Raw genomic sequence first — 21,091 nt, 5'->3', positions numbered from 1 at the left:
GAGAAGTTTTATCTTTTAATTAAAATTAGAGAAGAAAGGGACATTGTTTATATATTACATAAGAACCCATTCCTGTTGGACATGAAAATTAATTTTAGAATCTCCTACTCATTTGAACTCTCTTGAATTGTGTACTTACACTTTAACTTTACAGTGCTTATTCAAAACCAACACATGTAGTACTCCCATCAGTATTTTGTAGTATGTTTGAATTTTTAATTGTTATACAAGTCTTCTGAAGTTAAGAATTGTAGACTTTGAAAAAATGCAAGCTTAATTCTTATATATCCTCATGTGAAATATATGCATGACTAAATTTTGTTCTGCTGGAAAACTACACTTCACTTTAAGTGAATTTGCCAATTAAGGAAAATTAAATGCTTCTTTCTCATGCAGCAAAAGCAAGCAGCTATCAGATTATAAATCATTAATGAGTGGTAGCTCAACTATATTACAGCTTGTGTCTGTGGCTAGTAGAGTAGTAAATACATTTTACATGATAGTTTCTTATTTTTTTATCCATAAGAATTCCTAAAATTATCAGTTCATTTTGAACTTTAAGTACAACAAACTAGTTTTACTGTGATTTAGGAATTAATTTTCTATGCTGAAACTGTCAATATCCTTGTCTGCAAAAGTGGAACTTATGATGCAGTAGGTACAGGTCATGTTCCTTTATATACAATTTCAAGTACACCTTGGAGTATGATCAGAACCATTTTTGGTCCAATTTTCTGAGGCAGCAGACTGGATCCATGAAGGTTTTTCATGTTCAGTTAGTTTACATCTGGTCAATTCTAGTAATGCTAAACAGTACTCAGGAGGTATTTATTGCCTTTGTATTTTAAGGAGATCATGATGTTTCTGGGGGACAAAAAGATGTAGGACTTTGTGACAATGTGATACATAAGTTATTTTTTAATATTTTCAACATGCAACATACTCTCATCTGAAGTACTTCTAAAGAACAACAGTATATTTTTGTTTTAACTGCTTGCTGTTTTTCTCCTTGTGTGCCTTATGAAGAAAATGGAGATTGCTCTGTTTGGTTTGAATTAGGCCTGCTGAATAGCTGTATAGACAGGATCTACTTGTTCTGCATGCAGCTACCTCTGTATTTCACCTGTCCCACTCCTTCACAATGCTATCCTGTCCTGAAATAGGGACCCTCCTTATTCCCAGCCCAGCTGGCTGGCTCTAGTTGTGTGCTCTCACCTACTACAGGTGTTTTGCCTTGTACTCCAACACAGACTGAGTTCAACCTGCTGCACCCAGTGTGTTGTCCCCAAGTCCATTCCTGGGAATCTTGTTCACAGCCAGAACTGAACCCTGTATTGGAGAACCTACTCCACTTGCTAAGGTTTGTGTATTCCTCAAAGCCTTGGAGAGTGTCTAGTCCCTTATACCTTGTACCTTACACCAAGGTCCTGCTACAAGTCCTCCCTGACTACCTCATCCACCGACTCTTTCCTATTTCCTGAGGTTTTCTCCCTCCTCATGAATGCAAATACATTACCATGGTTGTGTTTTAGCAGTTAAGGGTACACAATTAATCTGTTTTGTTTCATGACCTGAGCACTGACACATTAGTGTTCTGGTACAGCAGCTGTGTACCACCCTCACAAGAAGCCTTCTGTAATGTCACACTGCCAGGGGTCAAAAGTATCAGATCCCATCATGAAGGAAAGGGAGTGATGGGCTGCAATGCCCTGGTCTTCATGTAGGAGCTGATAGACTTGATTTTATCTAGTGCACTCCCTGGGCTGAAGCACAGCATCTCACACTTTGGGAAATGAAGAGATGAGACAAGCTAATTTGTATGAATGGATTTTACCTTGACTTTTGCTATTAAGGTGTTAGTAAAAAGCCCAACACAATCACCTGGCCAACTTCACTGATAATATATATTATATATACTAAATGAGACTCAGGTACTCTACAAGAGTAGAGTTAGCCACATTCTTTGTCACAGGATGGGTTGGTGTATCATCAACTGAAATTAAAACCTGAAGGTTCTGGCTTCTGTTGTAACATTGATATCTCTTAAGTCACTCTTCTTGAAGAAATACATACGTTTATAGAAATTTAACTTTGAAATATATTTAGAAACCTTGCTTCCTTTCTAAAGTATTAATTAAAAAAAACTGAGGTAGACATGTCAAAAAAAATATAAAAGACATGCCTATGATAAATTGCAAAAGAAGTCTATAAACATAAGATTGCTTTCAACAGAGTTGTTAGAGTATTGCATAGATTCAGTCTTACTTATGAAGTAAAAACAGTAATTAAAGATAAGCTCATACAATTGAATTATTTCCTATGAACTTTTTTCTCCACCCTTAATTCATTATCTGCATGAAACTTCTGGATCTATACTAAATGAAAATACCTTGGCTCCATAAAATAAACCTTGTGTTATGTTTACATAATATTATATTTAAATCTTTGTGCATTCTATGTAAATCACAGTCTGTTTACAACTTACACACTTGAGAATATGTAAGAATAATAATTACATTTAGTCTTGAGAAAGAGTTGTGGGAAAAAAGCAACATACGTCTCTGTTCTTTTAATGCAGAAGCATTCTGTTCTAACAGAACCATATGTTGCACAATAACATTTTTCTGTCCATAATGCATTTGCTTTACTGCTGCTGAAAATGTTGCTTCTTTAAAATGAATGCATTTATAAGCAACTTTGAATTTTAAAAAGTAATTAAACTTTAAAAATTCCTTATTTTCCATCATTCCTTATGGATGCATACACAAAGTCAGTAAGAAGTCAATACAGAAATACTGAGAGATAATAAATTTACAGTCTTACAATCAGAAATATCAAAGCAATTACAAAGAATGTGTTAGATCTTGCCAGATCCCAGCAAAACAAGAATTCTGGAAATATAAGAAACTTTAAATAGCAGGCCTTCCTACTGCTGTATTAACACATGTGCAAGAGGTAACAGTGCATAAACTTTTTGTGGTTTTACTTTGCTAGTAACTTAGATCCCAATTTTGTAATGTGTTTTCTGTCTGTGTAAGTGATAGAGGAGGTAAGGAAATTCATATTTATAAAACAATATGAAGAAATAATCTCTCAGTAATGATGTAATCTCCCTTTCAAAATTATAAACCAAAGTAAAATATATTTATTTAGCAATTTTGTGAAATTAATTGTACTCTCAAAATATCACTTGAGAGGTTAATTAATTTTTATTACATTAAATTAATAAATAATAGCAATAAACACAAGCATTTCAATGAAGACTATTTTGATAAAGAATTATACTTTGGGACAAAATTATTCCTTTTGAAATTTTCTTTGACAATTTTAGAAAACAAGTCCTCAAGTATATGAATAATTTATAAACAATGTCTTTAGAAGAGGTATTTTGTTTTTGTGGCTTGATTGTTTGTTTGAGCTTCCTTTATTCTTATTGTTTGGTTTTGGCATTTTTAAAGAAAACCTATATGCTATCATTGATTGTTAGCAGAGCTGCATTTCCATAATCTGGAAAGAGTTTGAATGTCTCTGTGCCACAACATAAAAATGCCCTTATTTAATAGTTTGCTGTATTTGACAGTTTTATGGCAAAATCATCAACTTGTCATCACTTTCACAACAAAATATATGGAAATTCAACAGTGAATTACAGCTGAACTGTTTTTCTCGACATCTTAATAAAATAGCCATTTCCAGTGTACTGCCATCCATGTGGTTTTCTCTTAGAGCTGCTGAATACTAATGATGAGTTTACCACTTGAATAAACAAATTAATACAATCTGGGGTTTGCCATCCAATAGTATACCCCCTATCTGCCAAGACCAAAAAAAGAAAAGTGTAAGAGAAAACTGTATTTGTATATAGTTTTCCAGCTATCTTGTTGATATTTTAAGATGAATTATTGAATAAATCCCAGTCATCTATTCCCTGAATTTCACGTATTCAAAGAACATTTCAAGAATTTTAATTTCCTATGTCATATACATGCAGTTTATTAATTATCCTGATGTACCAGTTCACAGATAACTACCTGTTTTGCCCACGAGAACTTTACGCCATAGAAACAAAGCAAGGGAGAAACAGTTGGTTTTTAACAAAATGTTAATAACAAGATAAAACTAGAGCTCTGAAAGAGGTAATTTGAAACCTGTTCAATGGAGCATGTTCGCTGCTGTAGGACCTGTAAGAAAGTCATAGAACATGTTAAGAAGGTGTAGGAAGTTATTTTGGAATACTGGGGAGAGTTTCCCCTTAAGAATGGGTGATAACATGCCCCAGAAACATCTGAATGATTGGGGAATTCCTGTTATATATAACTTCTCAGGCTATGTATACTGGAATGTGGTTCAGTAGACAAAGGGCAAGACCTCAGGTGTCTGCTTCAGGTGTTGTAATCCTCCTAAAAAGGCTGTGAGACTACAGGGTGACTGTTCTTCATTTCTGGATATATTCTTCAGCAGGAATGACACAGATTTTTTGGTAGCCCCAGAAGTCATAAGTGTTTTAGGTGATATCATTGCTGGTGGCTTGCTTGGATTTCACTTCTCAATCCTGTAAAGAGAGATAATTACAAAACTTCATGTTGCTGGTAATTCATGTGAAACTGGCTAGTTCTAGGCCAGATATTTCTAAATAAGTAAGAACACAGATAAGAACAGAATAAATAAGTTTTATGCTGCTAGAAATCAGTCTGTGTAGGAAGACAGTCACCCTGGACTGCTGTGATGTAGAGAGGCACTAAATTATGTCCAATTTATGACTTAGTAACAGTGTGTCTTTTATCCCCTACAAGAGCAGAATGGTTGATCAACTCTCTCTTGAGAAAATTATGACCGCAGCTTTGAACTCATGAACAGTAAAGCCCAGTGAGGAGTGTAAGGTTGTACTACAGGAAGAGACCTTTCAATAAAAGTGATATTAAATACTTTTCTTAACAGCCTTTAAATATTTCAGCTAGGCCCAGCAGAGTGAAAGCAAACAAACAAAAGCCATGAACAAACCACCCAGAATAAGGACAGTATGATTTGGTAGGAAGATGTTTGACACTAACAGGCTACACTTTGTTGTATGATGTAGCCATAGGTACATAAAGTTAACTGGTGGAAAGGCTTGGGATATACCTTCATCTGACAGAAGAACATACTTTCCTCTTTAACCCCAGGAATGATTTGGCACAGCACTGGGGGGGAGCTGCTGTTTGAGTCAGCTTTGTATCTTGCTTTCATCTGTTGGTCACCACTCAGTGATGGAGTTATTAGAGGTGGTCAGTCAGAGTACAGACAGAAAAGTTCTTGTAATTTAGTGTCAAGACAATTTAAATCTATTTAATATTCTGCAATTCACTCTGCAATTCACTGTGCTGTTCTTCAAATGTTTGGAGACTGATTTGATAAAAATAATTTTAGTAAAAGATCCAAAACATAAATCTTCAGCCCTCCTCCCCCAGCCTTCAACCTATGCTGTCACCAATTAGGTGAAACTGGCCCAGAACCATGAGCAGACATGAAATGACAAAGTCTCACTAACAGGCAATTCCTTTTCCCAGGTAATACAGTCTGTTCCCCTACTATGGTAAGTGCTGTTCATTGTTGTCAGGGGCATCTTTTCCTTCTCATATGCTCGAGAGGAGTCATATTTTAGTAGACTGGTTTTATATAACTACCTGCCTTTGTTCCTTGAGTCTTTGTGAAAAATCTCCATTCATATATCCATTTACTGGAGCTTTTTCTTATTTTAGTTTAGTAAGAGTAGCACCTCAGTAGCTTCAGAAAGAAACAAATTTACTTGCAAAAGTGTTATAAGCAAAATGTAAAGGGAAGGTAAGGAACTGCCACACATGATGAGATGGCAGATCCTACTCATGTAGGCCTCTGAAATTGTTAGTACCATGTACTTCTGAGCAATGTTGAAGGGTTCAACAGTATACAAATCTGAAATAGAGATTACTTCTCAGGATACATATTCTTTCACATTTGAATTAGAGAAGTTAAAATATTTTTTGAAACATTTAATTGACCAATATTGCCAAGAATATGTAGTTCTTCAGGAAAGCAATCACTGAGTTATTTAGAGATTTCAACATATTTAACAGTATCTGATGTGGGGCTTCCTATTTACAGTGTAACAGCAAAAAATCTGTTTTTGATTACATTGTATTTCAAAATTGAATTCATTCTCATTTTTGCAAATGTTAATTAACATTCAGATAAAATACTTTAAAAACTTAAAATAATAAATGCTAAAGAGGTTTTATTACATCTTTTCAGAAAAGGTAGAAGAATGTTCCATTGACCTGTGTAGTGACCAGATAATCAGAAAGTAATACTTCTTCTCTTTGATACTGCAAAGACTCAGTCAATTTGCAATATTAAAAGGAATAATGTAAATAATTGCCATCAGAAGTGAAGATGCTGTGCTCTGGTAGCTCCCCATACATGGTGAGTTTTGTCAGTGAAGTCACAGATGGAAAGTGATGAAAGTGCTTCATCCTTGAAAGCAAAGTCAGGGAACAAGTATTCCTGCATTCATGTAGCTGGAACAGGACCTGCCATCCAAGTGCAAATATAAACGTGTGGACTAGGGAATGATTTATTTGTGCCTGTAGTTTTAATCAGTAAAAAGACAGGCAAGGTAAGGATAACAAAATATTCCAGGATAACCTGAGAAGCCCTTATACACATGGTGAAAAATCAAGATCTTGTTGGTAAATTGGACTACCCCAACAAAATAGGAATTATCAATTCCTTTCTTGCAATATATGACTACATCCAAGCAACACTTGCCATTCTTAATTTTTCTTTAGACAGGAGCTCCCTGCCAAACACTAAGCACTGACTTAGTCTGTCCCTCAGGTCAGATGCATGATAGTACATGGATATTTTTTGTTTGTTTTTACCTTTAGATATCAATGAAAATAAAGTACAAGCAAACTTCTTGCATCACTAGAAGTTAGAATGACTTCAATTTAATTTCCAAATCTGCTACAGACTTTCTTTTTAATTCCAGAAAAGTCTTTTAATTTCATGTGTTCAGGTATTTATCCAGTTAAGGTGGGCTAATAACTCTTATCCCAGGCTTTTTCTGCCATATCTTTTCAGAAGACTAGTTTTTCCACCTACCTGTTTTGTTTGAATCTAACACACTTAAGTGTTTGCTGTTTTGGTCCCTGTTTCAATGCAATACTGTGATAGAAATAGTAGCTTGAACAGAACATTTTAAATCTAACTAGCAGCAGACAAGTAAACAGTAAAAATATCCTTTTTTAAAATCCTATTTGTGATGATACAAACAGACAAGCTATGCTCGTATTACAACACAATTAGCCAAAAAGAAAATCAATGGAAATAAAAAGGAATTGTACAGAAGTAAAGTTATGAGAATGTGATCAAATTATTTATCCACTGACAGATGGACAGCCAATATTTAATGTCCACAATTATTTTTAAGACTGTGTCAGAACAGTAGATATATTCATTTACACCATACCATAATTTTCTGTAGTAATTAGAGGGCAAACAGGAAACAGAGGTCCTGCTCAGCAGAGATTACAAGCTAAATTCAGATACCACATAATCATCCATATCAGGAAAATGCAGGTTTTTGTGCACACTGTGTTCCATTTCTTTTCCTGAGATGGATGCAATACACAAAGAACACATACTGGAACATGCAGTTGTTCTCAGACAATCTAGTCAAGCATCCTGGAGTATGTTTAGCCTAAGGATTTTACTTTGGCTATCTTTGATATAAATTTATCATAATTTTTGTTTTGCTTGAGTCAGGAATAGACCAATACCAAAACCAGGGTTTTGCACAGCCCCAAAGCTCCTTTGCAAGTCCAACCTGAGTAAATACTGGCTTAGTCTGTGTGAGAGAGGTCCTAAGACTTTGATGAGTGGTTGCACCAGCTGTGATTTGATTTTATGTGTGCAAATCATCTCTATGTTGACTTGTGAAATACTGTAGAGAATTCAAAGAATTTAAGTTTATTACTGGTTTTGAGACCAAATGGTGACTCTGAGGCTTTTCAGTCTGTGTTTGGTGGATAACAGTGTTTCAGCCTTTAACATACCAAAAAGGGAGGGAAGGAGAAAAAACAAAACAGTTCTGGAGACTAGATGCTTCTCTTGCATCTTTCTTATCAGCAAGTTTGTTCCATGGCAGGTAAGAGAAAGACTCAACAGAGGACCATCCCTCACCAAGTCACAGCAAAGGAGGGTGGATAATGAGTACTGTGATATGTGGTGTGAAAGTGGTGGCATTTGGGCTTGGTGAAATTTAGAGCTTAAAAGAGAATATTTAGGAAAAAGATTTATTTTGTTCTATTTTAATCGGACGGGAACTTGTGTACGGTCGAGCGAACGCCTATGCTATGGAAATTTTTGCTGGAAGTGTCAGACTGTGTTTATGTCTGCTTTATCATCTTAAGTTTAGAAATGAGTGCTGCATTTCATAGGAAGGGATGTAAGAATTTTGCAGAATATTCATTGCAGTCTCTCTGAATTCCTGTACTTTTGACACTTGGCTTTCTTCACTGCAGCATTATATTAGGATGGCAAAAATAATGGTTTCATCTGTTTGTTGGATAATTTTCTTTGCTCCATTTAATCCATTTTCCTGAAAACATAGTAAAATATAGAATAGAACAGAATAAACTATTTCAGTTGGAAAGTGATCTATTCCTCCTGCTTCACCACTTCAGAGCTGATCAAATGTTAAAGCACTATTTAAGGGTATTTTCCAAATGCCTCTTAAATGCTGATAGACAAGGGGCATTCACCACTTCTTCAGGAAGCCTCTCTCTCTATCTGGCCTCCCTCTCAATAAAGAAATGCTTTCCAATGTCCAATCCAAACCTCTGTGGTGCATTAAGTTCAAAATTTGCTGAGTTTAAGCCATATCTGAATAGTGACTTTGAAGTGTTTGCCTAAAGTGGATTAAGTTCAGTCCACAGAGCCTCACTGGTGTTTAGATCTGTGTTGGAATACCATAGAGAACATGAACAAAGAAGTGCTAGCATCATGATTAAAGGAAACCAAAACACCCCAGAGCAAACATTACACCTCAGACAAAAGAAACCAAAGAATAAAAGGCAAGTTATCATATCATTCCTTTTCTCAGGATTGATGGACTTGATTAATGTTTTGGTATTTTTCCTTTATTAAGTAAAATATCGCACTAAGATGTCAGATATGATACATATGATACATTGTTGATTGGGGTTTTTTATTACTATTTTTGTATCTATTCAATTATTAAGGAACAAATATGTGTAGTGTCATACCAGGCTTCATAGCTTGAAACTCAGTTTATGTGACCTTGCGAACTAGTCCTTTGAATTCAAAATAGGGAAACAAAAAAGGTTACCTGTTTTTGTTCTGGCACACTCCTATGTTTGCAGAGTTGTGCTCCTTTTAAGTTCAAGTACCAGCATTTTTATGTTAGGACCCTCATTTTCTAATCAACAATTAGTTTTAAAAAATAGGAACATTGCAAATGAGAGAGAATGCTCAAAATGTTTGAATGTTATGGAATTTTCAGAAGAAATATCTCATTCTCCTGCTGTGTATGTTACTTACTTAGTTGACTCTGTTGGATATTTACTTTGAAGTGCATTGGCCATTTTAAGTGTGAAATTTAACTACTTCTTTGGTTTATACTTCAACAAAATTGAAATTAAGAATTTCAAGTGTTAGGAAGTTGAGATTGTCTTTCTTTGCATAAAAAACTATGGATTAACCAGTATCAGACTGACAACACTTTGTGGAGTATTTAAATAATTGGTGCAAGTGTGGGAGGAAAGACAGAATGGGACAGTTCCAAGAACTGGAAATGTCAATCTGAAGAAGAAGCAGGAGCCCCAAGGAATGTTTGGAAATAGTTCAAAATTGGTGCAATTCATCTGAAAGACTGCAATTATAAATCCAAAGGGGAAAAAAAAAGTAGATTTTTAAAATTTCAGTCTTTTGATATTTGATGCTTTTCTTCTCTCAGGAAGATTATGGTAAGACAATTATTTTACACAAATCACCAGGACAATTCATAATTTATTGTGTAAACTTGATTTTTTTTTTTTTTTTTTTTTTTTTTTTTTTTTTTTTTTTTTTTAGTATATAAGCTTCTGTCTGCGCTGGAATTTATAGTCAGTTGTCCCTGAAAATATATCATGGATGAAACTGTCTATCTGAAATTTCACTGCACTATTATGTGCTGCTTCCAGCTGTGAGGTCCCCAGGACAAGACAGACATGGACTTGTTAAAGCAGGTGCAGAGGAGGTCATGAGGGCTGGAGCACCCAGATTTCTCACTGAGAAAACCCAGCCAGTTTTGTCTCTAGGAAAACAGTCTGAGAGCTGGGATTGGTCATCCTGGAGAAGAGAAGCCTCCTGGGACACCTCACTACCACCTTCCAGCTCTGGAGATGGACTTTTTGTAAGGGCAGTAGTGATAGAACATTAAAAATGGCTTTAAAATGAAACAGAGCAGGTTTAGATCGGATATTAGGAAGAAATTCTTTACTGTGAGGTTGGTGGGGCACTGGAACAGGCTGCCCAGAGAAATTACAGATGCCTCAGTCCTGGTAGTGTTCAAGGCCAGACTGAGTGGGGCTTTGAGCAACCTGGAAGGTTCCTGCCGATAGCAGGAGGGCTGGAACTAGGCGATATTTAAAGGTCTCCTCCAACTCAAACCATTCCATAATTCTGTGATTAAGAAACTGGTAATTTGTAAATAAAATAAATTTATACAGATTCCAGTTTCTCTTGTGAAATAAAAAAAAAAAAATCAGTTCAGATGTATTGTTAACTCAGTACAAAATACATGAAATTTATGCTTGAAGCTGAATATAGAAATATTTTCAAAGTACTATTATTTCCTTCCTTTCAAATCAGTTCTTGCTCATTTGGAAGTTTTCTTTGCCTTCAAAGGAAATATAAAAGTCAAAGCTGACATGTTTTTGATTTGGCCCACTGTTTTTTTCCTTCTGATGCATGCATGGCTTTTTTTGGATACTGAGCTAAGCTCAGTACTGTTATCAGCACCCAATTTTCTGTCGGTGTTGTGTAGTAGTGAGGCTCTGGAGTTGTCTCCCAGCTGGCCTTGGTGAGAGTTGTGTGTTGTGGAGGTGGAGTGATTTGGTACTTAGAAGAGGCATAGGAAAAGATCCACGATATTCTGTGCTTGTTTGGGTTTGGTTTTTTTTGTGTTTTGTTTTGTTTTGTTTTTTGCTTTTATGTTTTTGGTTGGTTTTTCTTTTTTGGAAGAAAATAGAAATATAAACAGTATAAACAGTCTGCCAAATTTTGCTTCAGTCACTCAGAGCCTGAATTATTAAGTCAATTTTAATTTGCAGTTATTTTCATTCTCTTAACATCTCCCAAAGTTTTGCTCCTACACTTAGAGCTGGATCTCTAACTTCAAAGCCAAAGCAAATCAGTGTACAGAATAAGAAATGCAGATATATTTGGAAAGCAAGTCTCAGCCCAAACTCAGCAGGAGGTAGTAGGCTGATGACATTAAGAATATGCAGTGTAAATATGAGTGTATGATAGCAACACAGAGTTATGTGGTACTAAGAATTCACAATTTCGCTGCCTATACACCTCATTAGGCAGGTAATGAATTTCACACATTTCAGGACTTAAAATACCCAACCTACCATTATGTTTTTGCATCAGTAAGTCTATGAAAGCATTAGTATATGAAAGCTGATGTACTTTAATAATGCTAATAGCATTCTTGATTATGTTCAGTGAAAGTAGAATACAATATCGCTAATTTAATGCCCCATTTTTAAATACAGGCACAGACATTTCTTCTGAAATAAATATTTTGAAGGCAGGTTGACTATTACAAAGGCTATCATCCATGAACAAAAATTAAATACATAACCATAAATTATTTCCCTTTTAATATCTTGAGTAAACAAAATCCTAGCAAAAAATCCAAACCAATAGACATTTGGGCAAAGATAAATACTAAAATACTTAGTTGCTTCCAATTATACCTTGAAATGAATAAAATAAAGAAATTAATCAGGTTTTTTCCCTATTTAGTTCTTTGAAAACTTTTTAATAAATTTTAAACAGAAACAATTGAATTACCTACATATTCACTCATCTAGTTAATCAGATTAGTGTTAATCCTGTGGTTTTAGTTTGGGTACTTCCCATCAGTCTAAATATAATTTCTAAATCTAACGCAAGTCTTCATAATTATATTATGAATGTTTAAGAAAGTAGCTAAATTCAGTAATGCAGTACATATTTTCTACATGCAAAAGAAAGAGAATAAATCAAACATTTTGAAAGATGATTAAATCACTCCAGCAAGGAAACCCTCAGTTTTTTCCAGTTTGTACACTGTTACAGTGAAGTTACATTTTTATATCATCCAATGTGAGAGTTTCTCTAGAAAAAGACAGTTTAGTTAACTTCTACCGCATGTCCAAATGTATCCTGCTTCTGCAGTCATGGAGGAATTGCTGTTGATTCTGCATTCTGTCAGAATAGTGGGATTTTAGTTTTGTCGATCCATTTCCCCATGATGTCGTGTTCTTAAGGATATGGTGACAGCAGAGAGGTACCAAAAGATCATCCTCTAATCTCTCCATCTCCCTTGTCAATGGTTTGTGTATATGCAGATACATATGTTTACTTCTGGAGGTTTCTGGCAAAACTACTCTTAGATTTGTTACCTATTTAATACTCAATCCTAAAGAACCCTACATATATTTAGGGTAAGTGTTTATTTCTCACATCATAATTTTACAGATTGCCTGACATTTTGAAATGCAAAGCAAATGGTCTTGCACATTGTGCATACCATGATATGTTCCTTTTCTCATTTAGTGAAAAAAATATCATGAAAACTTCATTTGAGAGGTGATAAATGTTATATACATGAATACTTCTGTAAAAAGTTGAGAAACTGGTGAATGTTTTCTGAGGACCCTGTTTTCAAAATAATAAACTCTTGCATGCCCTTCTTAGTGGTCAGTCATGCAAGAAACTAATTTCTTTAGATGTGCTCCCAGCTTAGTCTGGTCTCTAACTCCCACTCTCTATAGCAAGGTATAAAGCATGCTTAACAGTGTTGAAGAATTATTCACTTGGTGCTTAGCAGAAACCACTTGACAGTTTTCAGTTCAGTCTTTTTGATCTGACACTTCCAAAAGAACAGAGTGACCTTCATTAGTCTGAACATATGGAAGTGAGTTTTAGATAAAAGAAAATAAGCTCTGCCATAGTGTAACAAAACAAAATTAAATCAGACTTGCAGTAGTTGGAAATAATTACCCCCCAAAAGTATCAAACTACAAAATAAGATTATGATTCTGAGTGTTTTAAAAAATCCCAACCACATCTAAATCTGTTGAAATCTCTTATTGCCTGTCCTCCTTAAGCTCTGAGAGGGCAGGGAAAGCAACATTCTTCCCCTTTGGACTTTCATGCCTTGGTGTGTCAGGTGCATTTTCATTGCTCTTCATGACCCCCAAAAGACAGCTAAAGGCTCTGAGTGCTTCTCTGCTTCTTCTTCCTGGCTTCCTTTGCAATACCTTTTATTTGTTCATAGAAATTTTAATATTGCATGATAATTTAGATTATTACAGTTCGTTGCTTTTTTCAGGTATTAATAATGCACTTGTTTAAATGCAGCATAGTTTGAGTACATGCTCTCTGTTTTTGCCTAATTTTCTGTAAGAATAGGCTTTTAAAAATCTGTCATTATGTGTTATGATGCTTTATGATAAGGACTAATATTTCTGTAAATACCTTAATAAATTAATGGTGCATAAAAGCTGCATCTGACATCTTACTGGCATAAATGGCACACTTCACATTAGGGTAGTTATTCTACATTGCCACCCCAGTATTAATTTGGGGTTTATTGGCTAAATCCACTCATCATTATACCGACCACTGGTGCATAAACTGTCTCAGATGACACATCATTAGCATTTTTCCATATGTATGGTAAAGTTTTGCCATAAGTTTCTAAGGTTGTTGTTTAAGAAGTGTGACTTTTATAAGCCATTGGAAAAGGTCAAGAGAAATACTTCTCTACAAGGGAAAATGAAGGACAGCTGATGCATAAATCACCACCTGAGCAGGCTTGCTCCAGCTGTTCTCTGCTCTTCAGATCCATAATGGTACAGGAAGAAACTTAGGGGATACCTGTTCCTGTAACTCCTTAAGTACTTCAGCAATTGAAAAATAAAGTTTTTAAACTTATCCTTACTTGACTCTGCATCCACCATCCATAAGATCTCCCTAGGCCAGTCTCTCACAGATTCAGATTGTTCATAAGAACAGAGACAGCATCCTTTTGTCAAGGGATGTTTTATGATAGGCTTTATCAAAGTTATTTCTCTTTGAAAAATAAGACTCAAGTCAGACACCTCCTGTTCTGGAAGGCAGCAAAAAAGAAAGTAGAGCACTTGCAGAAAGAAATAATTGACAAGTGGGGAATTTTAAATAAATCCTTTCCTAGTTAAAAAAAAAAATGTGCTTCACTTATTTTCTTAGAACAATACAATAGTACGAAGAAAGGAAACCACAAGATAAGACAAAGTTTAAGTGCTATTTTAGCTGTGATTCCTCTTGTTTACAGAAAACTGAGCCAAAATCTATTAAAAAAAAAAATACAGAAAGTTTTACATTTAGTGCATGGTCACTGTTCTTTTAGGATAGCCTTGTAACTCTGTAAAACTATCTTTTTTTCCTCCTCACAATTTGTTCATCTTTATTATGTGGAAGATTATACTGATTAGTGAGAGAAAGAGAAAACTGTAGAAAATGTGCATTAACCTAGAATTTTTCTGTTTAGATCCATATTTTCTAGTTTCTCTGTCATGTTTCTCATAAACCTCCTCACTTAAAATTCTGAGGACAGGAAAAAACTGAAATGTTGTAGAGCTACAAAAGTTTAACTAAACTAAATTTAATATAGATAAATGCATAGATTAGTAAAAAGCAAATGAAGTAAAATGAAATACATAGCAATCAACTATCCAAAACATTCAAAAGAAAGTATAATAGTAGGCTGCAATTCAAACAAAAATTAATCCAACCTGAAATCAGTGCATCAGCAGCTTTGGTAGCATGGATTAAAACTGCCTATAACTCTGCTGTTCTCCAGTTACATTCTGCAGTGGGTCAGATTGTATTAGTCCCTTGGTCTTCAAATCTGTGAAAATGCAGTGAAAAAAGTGCTTTCACAGGAAAATGTCAATATATTGACAATAATGCTTTTGAGAAAAAGCCTACTACAGTGCAAAATTAGTGTAGTTTGTGTAATTTGTTGGACAAGGAAAGCAGAGGGTTTCTACCTCACAAATTCTGTTGCTGTTCACAAACATTCACTTCTTTGGAGGCTGTACTAGATTCCATGGACTTAACAAACTGTCATGGAATGAATATTTTTTCATCTTTGCATGGGCTAAATATGGTCTAGTAACACGAGCATTATTTCTCCTGTGACTGATACTTCTTATCAGTTTCTTTTTAGGTTGTTTCCACTGCGGTTTTATCATTAACAGCAGAGAGAAAATTCTCTTACTGAAGCTATATTTCTCAATAAGATAAACGGATAAAATGGCAGAAACATTTACCAAAGAAAAATATTTTAATTTTTGTTTGTTTCCCTATAATGAGTAACCTATGAAAAAAACTATAAAAATTTGAGTTAATAAACAAAACTGAATTTTAAGGATGTAGTCTCTTTCACTCTCCTTCACTAAGCATGTTCTTTCCTTGATATATGAGATTAATGCTAACCAATTTGATGAATACCTGTCTTGTGTCTGAATACTTTAGGTGCTGCTTTCTGTTTTGTTGTTACTTATAGTGACTTCAGTTCAGAAGAATTTTTTGTCCATTTTAGTATATAATCACTGTTGATCAGCAAGGAAATAGTAGAGATAGAAAAAAAAGAAATGGAATAGCTACTTTGAAATTACATACTAGCAGAATCTCACCACGCCCTAAGTTAGTCATTTGAGAGAGTTCAGTGTTGAACTGGGAGTGGTTGGAGCCATGCTGGGACACTTTCCAGTAAACAAGCACAGAAGTTGTGCAGATGAAGTACAATGAGGCATTCTGCTGGAACATTGTGATTGGGAAATGGATGAGAATTGGTTTTCACTTCAGGAAATAACCTGTTATATATACTTTGTCTTTCTGACACTCAGTGTAGATTTGTCAAATATTTTTTGTGGTTTTATATTAATGTAAAACTAGTTAGTAGTAATGCATGTGGTCACATGCATTAATAAAATATTTCTTTTTATAAAAGCTCTAAAGAAAATTCTGTCCTGATTTTTCCAGGTTGACCCTTTGCAGTTAGCAAAAATCTTCTTGAGATAACTTAATACTGATGCTTGCAATAAAGATATTGTGCTGTTGTCAAAATTAGGGCAAGGAAGGAAAGGAAAAAACAATACAACAAGGACATGCCACACTAAGAAATAAGACACTTGGCTTTGAAATGTAGAAGGCATAGGACTTAGCTGTAATGAACAATCTAAACTGAGGTGCTTCAGAAACTATTCAACTATGGGGAAAACAGGACTTTTGTCATCCTTACTAGCTATTTAAAATTACTGTGCTTCAGTTATATTAATAGCATACATGTTTTGTTTTGTTTTGTTTTGTTTAGATTATCTACTAACTTCTGGAACTCTTCAATTCCAGTCTGTAATAAAGCAAGAATATATACATATATGTAATGTGTGTATATATATAATGTGTATATGCATATATGTTGTTTTTTTTTTCTTTTTGTTTCTTTTTTTGTTTTTGTTTTTTTTGTTTTTTTGTTGTTGTTGTTGTTGTTTTTTTTTAATTGAGGGGGCTAAGCCAAGTATTTTCACAGAGAAATGGGAAATGATTTTTCATAGATTTGGAACTTGTGCGTTCATAGCCACTTGTGTAAATGGGCTTCTGGGATATCCTGAACGCAGATTTTATTATGCAGATTTCATTCTTCTCTTGGGTGGGAGAATTGGTCATCATGCATCATACCCAGGACTGTGGTATCTGATGAGAAACTCAGTCTTGCTGCTCATGAGATACTATGGAAATATCATAATTTCTAATTAAAAGCAGTTCTTATAAAAAGTGATATAACTGTAGATCCAGTTTTCCTTTGCAGCAGAGGGTTTTCATTCATTTCTTAATCCTCTCACCCCTGCCAAAAAAATCCACCAAAAGACCCCCCAAACAACCCACACCAACAAAGAAACGTATAATGAAACACAAATGGGTGGCATTTCTCTAGTTTGTGTTTTCTTTTTCACGGACAGCTGGCACAAACAAACTGTTGTACTTCTGTCTGCAATGTAGCAAAATCTTCAGTTTGCCAAGAATCAGAAGATATGAGTGTCTCAGTGTCAAAGGGTGAAGGAGCTCAAGTAATGATTTGCAAGAAATAGGTGGCAGCTATTGCCAGTGACACTGTGGAAGGTGTTTAGGCAGTTTTTGTCCCTAAGCCCCCAGCACAGCCCTTGAGCCACGTGTTGTAGCAATAGCAGGGAGATTTTGATCCAGCAGCTCCCTTCTGTTATTCACCCTTCCTGAAGTCTACAGCCTCTTTGTTGTTTGACATGTAGCCTAAAGCTTGCATCAGAAACCCTTGCCCAAAGAGGGCACAGAAATGAGATGTGACAAGTCTATAGCTTCCTAAAATAAGGGGTTTGATTTGCTTCAGATTAAATGTAAACATTTGCACCTTGGCCTACAATTGCTGTGCTCTGATGGTGCTTTATGTGTTCCAGTTCTGCTTCTTCAGTTCCTTTTGTATTTGCTTTGGTTTAAACATGCTGCTATGTGTTCTTCCTCAGTTTTCCTCGCAAGGCTTCAGCAGGGAATGCTGAAAGATTTAATTCTCCCTGTCTCTAAACCTCAGCTGAATCCATGGAAAGACCTTTATCCTTTCTTCTGGAAGAAGGAGAAGCGCCGAAAAGTAGATGTCTCTTTTCCTTGCTGAAGCATTTCTTATTCAAGTTTTTAGGCTGCACCATTCTGGAATCAGCCTTGCAGTGAGAGATGCAGCACTGGAACTACAGTTGATGAATATTTCAGCTGCTATCTGATTACTCTAGGAATCTCAGTTCTCTTCCCCAGAAGGCCTGTGAATTTGCAATGTAGTGGAGAAGTCTTCAAGAAAGTACTGAGAACATATTTTCGTGCTGACTAATTTCTGGGAATTATATATATATATATGTAAAAATATATGAATGAATTAAATGCTTATTCCTTCATACACTGCACAGATTTTATTGTTTATGGAGTTTGGGGTTTTTTGTTTATATTGTGTCAAGCTTCATCTGCTTGTATCACTCTGTCTATTGCTGTTTTTATGCTACTGTGGAGGAGCTTGGTGCTGGATGCTAGCCAACGCTTATTATCAGTGATTTTAGTGATTCTTAAGATTCCAGAAATCACATATCTTTCAATTAGTGGATAAAGCTCATTGTTATTTTATATTTAATGTGAGCATATGAGAAAGTTGCTTAGCCTTTGCAGTTTGCTAATATTTGCCTTAACAAAATAAGAAAATACAGCCTTTGTTTATATTATGCAATAAAGGTTTAACTATTACTGTAGTCCCTAAAGGACCTGATCTTCAGAAAATCCCAAACCTTGTGTTGGTTTGTTAAGAATGAAGGATTATTGCAGACACTTTTTCTTAAATGTAGTCCTATTTCATAAGGGTTTTTGAGGCATGAACCTGAATCTTGCTGCATATGCATTGAAGCACATGCTGTGTGTCATAATGCCCATACTGTGTGACCCAGAACAGTTTATCTGTTCTTTTTTATGGAACTAATCTTTGATGAAATTGCAGTCTAAAAGTACAGAAGTTTTCTGGTCAGTTATAGAAATATTTTAATATCATTGTTCCTCACTTCCAAAAACAGAATTAAAGAAAGAAAGAAAAACAAAAAAAAAACCAAAACAAAACAAAATAAAAAGAAAACACCCACTTTTAAATAATTCAGCTTTTATTTTTCCCTTGTGTTTCACCAGTTGAAAAGATACAGAGCCAGTGGGATGACGTGCATGGATACCTCCAAAGCCGGAGACAGCAGCTTCAAGAGATGTTGAAGGATTCAACACAGTGGCTGGAAGCGAAACGAGAAGCTGAGCAGGTTCTTGAACAAGCAAAAGCTAAGCTTGAGTCATGGAAAGAAATTTCCTACACTATGGAAGCTCTGAAAAAGCAGAACACAGAACTTAAGGTCAGTACTGAGTATTAACATATTTCCATTTGAGTTAATGAAGTCATTAAAGAAAATGTCCTCTAACTTTTGTCCTCTAACTGTGGACAGTGTACATTGCAAAAATATTCCACAGAAAATCAGAAAGAAATTAACCTGCAAAGTCTAAAATATCTGTCACATATTCCTTGAATATAAAATTGGTCTTAACAGTCATAACAAATAGCTGGCTGATCTTGCAGGAGGAATACTACCTTTTTAGCACAAGTATTTCACATCTGTCCAACATCAGAGCACTGGTACTGCAGACTGGGAAATCCTGTAGTGCTGGTATGGCTGCCTATGGCTATCTGCACTGCTAATGAAGCTGTATAGGTTTTCTGGAACTAGTAGAGAAAAAAAGGAAAAGAAAACCATCTTCTGCAAACTAAATGGATATATTTTGGAAATCAAGCATTTTAGATTTGCCATGAGATGATCTCACCAGCTTCAGCCTTGACAGGGTAATTAACTGAAAAAAAAAAAACAAAAAACTGAAATGGCTGCCCTTGTGATTTTAGCATACATGTTGCCACATTATGGTGCTTAAATGTATTAATTTATATAGCTGAGATGTACCTAAAGTAGAAAATATTCTTTGTTGCATCAGTTTTTAAGTTTCCTGTAATGGAAACAATCATAATTTGGTGATATTCTTTATGAATAAATTTTGAGAACGGCTGTTTAAGATTAATAATATCTCATTTTCTAATTGGGGAAAACCAAGATTGAAACCAGCCTGTTGATCAGCCTTTTAAGGTGACGCCTCTATGGGAAAAGGGTTACACAAGTATTTTTTGATATATTCTCCCCTCCTACCCACCAGATTTTTGTAGATTTTTTTTTAAATTCCTACCACTCAATTTTTGGTTGAAGTTTGTGTACTTAGAGCAGTCCTATTTACACAGCTGTATGGTAATGAACTGTGGGGTAAGGTCCTCATCAATTGGTTTTCTTCCAGAAAAATATGTAGAACTTCATTATTGGTTCAGTTGTCTTCATCATCAGTTAGTTACTGCATTTAAAATAAATGCAAAATCTGTTGGGGTTTTTGCTTGCTTCTTTTTTTCTTTTGCTTGCCTGTAGGAACATAAAACTGATCATCAGCCCATTTTTTTAGGGCTGAGCTGAGGTTAAGTTTTCTCATTTAAAATTGTACCAAAAGGGTCATTGCTTGGGAAGGGTAGATTATGGTAAACAAGGGCAATCACTCACTAATGTATTGGAAAGAGTTATAGATCATGTGTAGTACTGTCATTTAACATAGAGGACTCCCATTTGTCACTGTCTTCCTGCAGTGATACAGTCTTGGCTTCTGCCCAGTGTTTGTTTAAAAAAAAAAGGAAAAGCTTCAACATAGTCAATGTCTCAGCTCCGCAAAGACTCAATTAACCAAAAAACAGTTCTGTGGAAACACTGTCTTATATCATAGTATTGGAGTGTCTTATGTTTCAAGAACAAATTACTTTACTAGGAAAATAATTGAAAATATTGCTTTAGAAATGGATTTTTCTGCCCACATTTTTATAGGAGTATATGAAGTTTAGATGAAGTATATCTATGAGAGTATGCTTTATGAAAAAATATGGGGTTGTTTGGATCAGCATTAGCCATGGAGAGTCATAAGAACATGCCCTTCTTCTCCACCCCAGAGTTCTAGAGAAAGAATTGTGTACTTATTCGCAGAATTCACCTCAACCTATAAACACAGTTTGGGAATGGAGACCTGCAGATTCTTCTGCCTCTTACTTTTAGAAGCACTTGGGCTATCTGTATCCTCAGTCATGCCCACCAGTCTGAATCCAATGAGATGGATGTGTTGTGTCAAGCTA

The 21,091-nt window shown here is 35.1% G+C and overlaps 1 protein-coding gene across 4 annotated transcripts in view; it reads left to right on the top strand.

Annotated features, from left to right (window-relative positions):
• Positions 1-21,091, top strand: part of DMD (dystrophin) — a 767,992-nt gene that overhangs the window by 488,367 nt on the left and 258,534 nt on the right. For all 4 annotated transcript variants that reach the window (XM_062488103.1, XM_062488102.1, XM_062488105.1 and 1 more), the window contains one exon: positions 19,030-19,241. In XM_062488103.1, coding sequence (XP_062344087.1) covers positions 19,030-19,241 — 212 coding nt within the window. The remainder of the gene's footprint in view (positions 1-19,029; positions 19,242-21,091) is intronic.

The sequence above is a fragment of the Cinclus cinclus genome, chromosome 2 (genome assembly GCF_963662255.1).
Source record: "Cinclus cinclus chromosome 2, bCinCin1.1, whole genome shotgun sequence".
Taxonomy (NCBI): domain Eukaryota; kingdom Metazoa; phylum Chordata; class Aves; order Passeriformes; family Cinclidae; genus Cinclus; species Cinclus cinclus.
This window is presented reverse-complemented; position numbering and strand designations above follow the sequence as displayed.